The 4,111-nt window shown below is 34.8% G+C and overlaps 1 protein-coding gene across 2 annotated transcripts; it reads right to left on the bottom strand.

Moving 5' to 3' along the window:
- Positions 1–373: 373 nt before the first annotated feature.
- LOC100254992 (vacuolar protein sorting-associated protein 60.2) lies at positions 374–2,355 on the bottom strand. 2 transcript variants are annotated; one of them, XR_009467281.1, is made up of 4 exons: positions 2,237–2,353; positions 1,767–1,927; positions 632–863; positions 374–518 (listed from the first exon to the last, which is right to left on the bottom strand). XR_009467281.1 is itself a non-coding variant. In XM_019224005.2 (3 exons), the coding sequence occupies exons 1-3, from the start codon at positions 2,331–2,333 to the stop codon at positions 1,560–1,562; spliced, it is 342 nt and encodes a 113-aa protein (XP_019079550.2). In that variant the 5' UTR covers positions 2,334–2,355; the 3' UTR covers positions 1,530–1,559. The 2 variants fall into 2 exon arrangements, 1 of the variants encoding a protein (XP_019079550.2); XM_019224005.2 differs by lacking the exons at positions 374–518; positions 632–863 and adding an exon at positions 1,530–1,643 and having other exon boundaries at positions 2,237–2,355.
- Between the last annotated feature and the right edge of the window lie 1,756 nt (positions 2,356–4,111).

The raw sequence follows: 4,111 nt of genomic DNA, 5'->3' as shown, positions 1-4,111 counted from the left end.
CTTTGAATATAAGTACGAACTTGAACACATCAAATGTAAGCTCTCCCCAACGCCACACTTGTTCTAAAAGCTTAGACTTTGCCATATTTGAAGTGGCTTCAATTCTCTCTTAACATTATAAATTTATTTTTATTTTTATTTTTTAAAAATAATTAAAAAATTAATATTTAAGCTAAAATCCATTTACGAGTGAAATTAATGTGGCAACTTCAGATTTATTGTAATCATCTTGTAATACATATCCAATGACACGTGGCATTAGTTTATTTAAATCAATTAATGCCATGTGACAACTTTGAATTTATCATATACATTTTACCTATGCCGCTTTGTAACTCGTGTGTATATATATATATATATATAAGAATTAATAGATGTCCAAAATTCTCCCCTATAGAAACAGAAGTTTGGTTAAATAAGAGTTCAAACTCATTATCACTTACATAGTATCTTCAATCCAAAACGAATTTGACCGAACACCAGGCTTCAAGAAGGAAACAACTGTGCAGATTTGTTAGCTGGAGCAGCATTCTAAAAAGCAAGCATGCAACCTTAGAAGATTATCGAATCAAAACACTTAATATGCCAAGATCATGCAAGCATACCACACAATAGCACAAAAAATGATTACCACAATCAAATTTGTGCAGTTGCCTGTACACATGCCCCTTCTTGTGTCTGTAGCCAAATTAGGCCTGCATCAGTTTTTATTTATCAAATAGCCAACCCCATACTCCGCATGATATCAGTTGAATAACATAAATCAAATTAAATTCTGCGCAATTTCTTTCTGCCCAGCAGCTCCTATGCTAGTTGCGAATAGATGCATGAGGCACAGCAGGTAAACCAAGTTCATCCTCAGCCTGTCACAGGAGGAGACTAGATGAGATGAGAAATAAATGTAGGACACTGCTTTGGTGAAATCTGCTTTCCTATTAGCAATATGTGCAAAAAAAAAAAGGCATTCAAATACTAACAAATCTTCAGAAGCTATATCAGAAATGATGCATAATAAACAGCTTGACACAGCTTTGCCATCTTCAACAAGTGCATGGCCAAATAAGTGCATAGCTTTTGTAAATAGCTTCCTAGCATATAACAGGAACCAAAAATAAATCCCACCTAAGACTTACCATTTTTATCAGGACTATTTAATCTTTATTAGAAAATGTAGAAGTTTCAAATCAGATAATCTAACATAATTATTATTATTATTATTATTATTTTACCATAGCAGTGTTCTGTGGGGTACAAAGTGTCATGAGTACAGCACTCTAAGCCACTGCCAAGTGTCAAGGACTTCATGCAACAGATTACTCATATAAGGCTCATATGAAAGTTTCATTGCTGAATTTCTATAAAAGAGAACATAAAATAAGTTTACTATTTTTTTAGATCATAAACAAGATTTCTCCGACAATATAATATATATAATAAAAAAGAAATAGTTAGAAAAAGTATCATATTTTATTCTTTTTATTACTATAAGCATTCAGAATAGCAGAAAGACTAAAAAGAGTGGGAGCAAGTCAGCAATCTCATATCCCAATTGTAAAAATTTACTTAATTTCCTCTAGGAACACAAAAATCCTTTTTGTCTGAAATAGGCCTTCAACAAAACTAGAAGCTGTGAAGACATGGCACTGCACAATGAAAGCATAAACAGCAGCAACATCAACTGAATAGGAGTTGTCTATTCAGAGTAAAATGGATGAATTTGACACAACAGAAAGACGATATCTGCAATAAGGTGGATGAAAATATACCTGGACGTTTGATCTGCCCGCAGTGATTGTTACATGTCCTATTGGGGCAGAAGGCAAGTTGAGTTCAGCTTCCACATCATGGTCCTTGTCAGGTTGGAGATAAGAGGGCACCCCATCAGCATCCATCTCTGTTCCCATGTCCACTTCCAAAGCATCAAGCTCTGCATTGCAGAACTGTTAAGGAAAATATACAAATACCAGATTTTTTTACCCAATTAAACAGCTGCTAAATCCAGCCTATTTCTTGGAAACAAGATGTGCATTAGAAAGTGAAATCATTTCCCATCATTCCATGTAGAACCAAGAAGGTGAAGCACAGGAAAATGGAAATAATTGCTTCTAAATACTATTTCTAGGAAATACTTTTTACGCACATCAAAGAAGCAAAAGAGTAAAAGGAAATTTCGAACAAATGTTTATGGCATACTGCTTTCATGGAATTTGAGTCTTCAAATGATATTTGAGCATACCTCCCAGGAGTTCCTCTTCATCAATGTCATCAGGAACATTGTAGCTTCTGCCTAGTGACTCTTGAATCTCATTACTTATGTCCATCAGATCCATCATCTCATCTTGCAAGTTCTACAGGCAAAAAGAATAAACTATTCAGCATTAGAATTTCTCTAAGGTAGAGATATGGTAACTTGAAAGACAAGAGATTACTGACATTGACGTCTTCGATCTTCACAATTTTCATCATTCCTTTCAACTCCTTGTTTGCAGATTTCAAAGCTGACATCTAGAAAGAATGACAATTAGTAGCAGAACAACCAATTCAACTTTTTAATAGGTGAAAGAAATTTTTTATGGGTAATGAATTTATAATGTGTTCTATCTGAATCCCCCAAAAATGCCCCAAGTGCACCCATCACTATACAACCTAAAATGGATAATAGGATGTGCAAAGCAAATCAAGGACATGGATTAAACATATTTATCAAAAAATGCCTCTAGCGACCAATGGTCATTCCCTACCTCTCATGAGGTAGGCAGCAGGTTCCAATCAGGGACATATTAAGCTCCGCCTGAATTGCCTTGAACCTTGCCCCTTGGGGCGCTAACAAGAAAAACAAATATTTTAAGGTGAATGGCAAAGGCTCTCACATCTCTCGACACTCAGGGATTATCTACTATGCACAGTGATGTGTGTGGGTGGACCTGAAAAGTCATTATCTAAAAGAAACAAAGGAAACACACTAGACACATGAGTATCTATGAAATTTAGCTATGGGTTATACAAGTCTTCATTGATCAGTCCACAATCATCAATATGATGTCGGCTTTCTCCATAGTTCTCCTAAACATAGATATAAACACACTATTTTTAACCACTAGCTTGGTCGAAAGACAATCATAAAGTAACAAGTCTCACTTGAAGTATAGGAACAAGAGAAACAAGGTGGACCAAGACTAGTGATTTGGAAATAAGGAGATACAAGTGTGTCCCACATAGACAAGCAGCAAGTAGTCATGCAGAATAAAGGGTAGACATGCAACAATCAGTCATACAAAGGGCAAGTATATCAACCAGACTTACACAACAGCTAAGCAAAGATAGGATAATTAATATGAATAAGGTAAGCATTAAGCAAGGAATCAACATCCAATGATGAGTAGGTTGTGACAAGAATAAGCAAAATAATCATGCTACAAAGATAAGTCGAGGCTTCAAATGAAATTAAGAACAAGCATGCAACCTTAGAAGATTATCGAATCAAAACACTTAATATGCCAAGATCATGCAAGCATACCACACAATAGCACAAAAAGGAGAATCCACTCATTAAAGGACCAAATGCTACAATTTCCTCAACTCAACTTTAAGCTTGATCTTCTATGAAACCAAAGATTTTGGGTTCGATCCCCAACGGAGTAGCCAATTTGTCAAACTGCATTTTCCACATGAGTTCCCACTCGATTGGCGAGACTTATTTTTTATGTAAGGCATTGAAGTCGCCACTATTTTTATTTATTTTTCAAAGGGAAAACAAAATAAGAAATAAAACCCTAAAAAATGACTCCTATTTTATTTTATTTTATTTTTTAAAAAAAGTTATCTACAAAAACCCGAGTTTGGGTCTAGGGATCAGGTTACTTATTTGAAAGGTACCTTTGAAGAGATAGCACCCTTCTAAGCCTTAAAACCGTCTCTACTATTGAGCTAAAGATATTATAGCAAATGACTAATCAATCAAGTGGATAACATAACAAAACAAATATGGATGATATCATGGCAATAGGTAAGCATGCTTAATAAGTGAAAACCAATAAGACCAAAAGTGTACCTGGCTTTCAACTAGAGCACTATCACAAAACATTAAGTTAGATAACAAAAAAAAAAAAAA

The sequence above is a fragment of the Vitis vinifera genome, chromosome 13, assembly GCF_030704535.1.
Source record: "Vitis vinifera cultivar Pinot Noir 40024 chromosome 13, ASM3070453v1".
Taxonomy (NCBI): domain Eukaryota; kingdom Viridiplantae; phylum Streptophyta; class Magnoliopsida; order Vitales; family Vitaceae; genus Vitis; species Vitis vinifera.
Note: the sequence above shows the minus strand (reverse complement) of the source record. Positions and strands in the feature narration are given on the sequence as shown.

Bases quoted from the DNA above. Each gene is read 5' to 3' on its own strand.
- LOC100254992 (XM_019224005.2), bottom strand. From the start codon at position 2,333: ATGATGGATCTGATGGACATAAGTAATGAGATTCAAGAGTCACTAGGC. The intron at 1,928-2,236 runs GTATGCTCAAAT...TCTGCAATGCAG, and splicing joins TGAAGAGGAACTCCTGGGAG to AGCTTGATGCTTTGGAAGTG. The intron at 1,644-1,766 runs GTATATTTTCAT...TTCATTGTGCAG, and splicing joins CGGGCAGATCAAACGTCCAG to TGCCATGTCTTCACAGCTTC.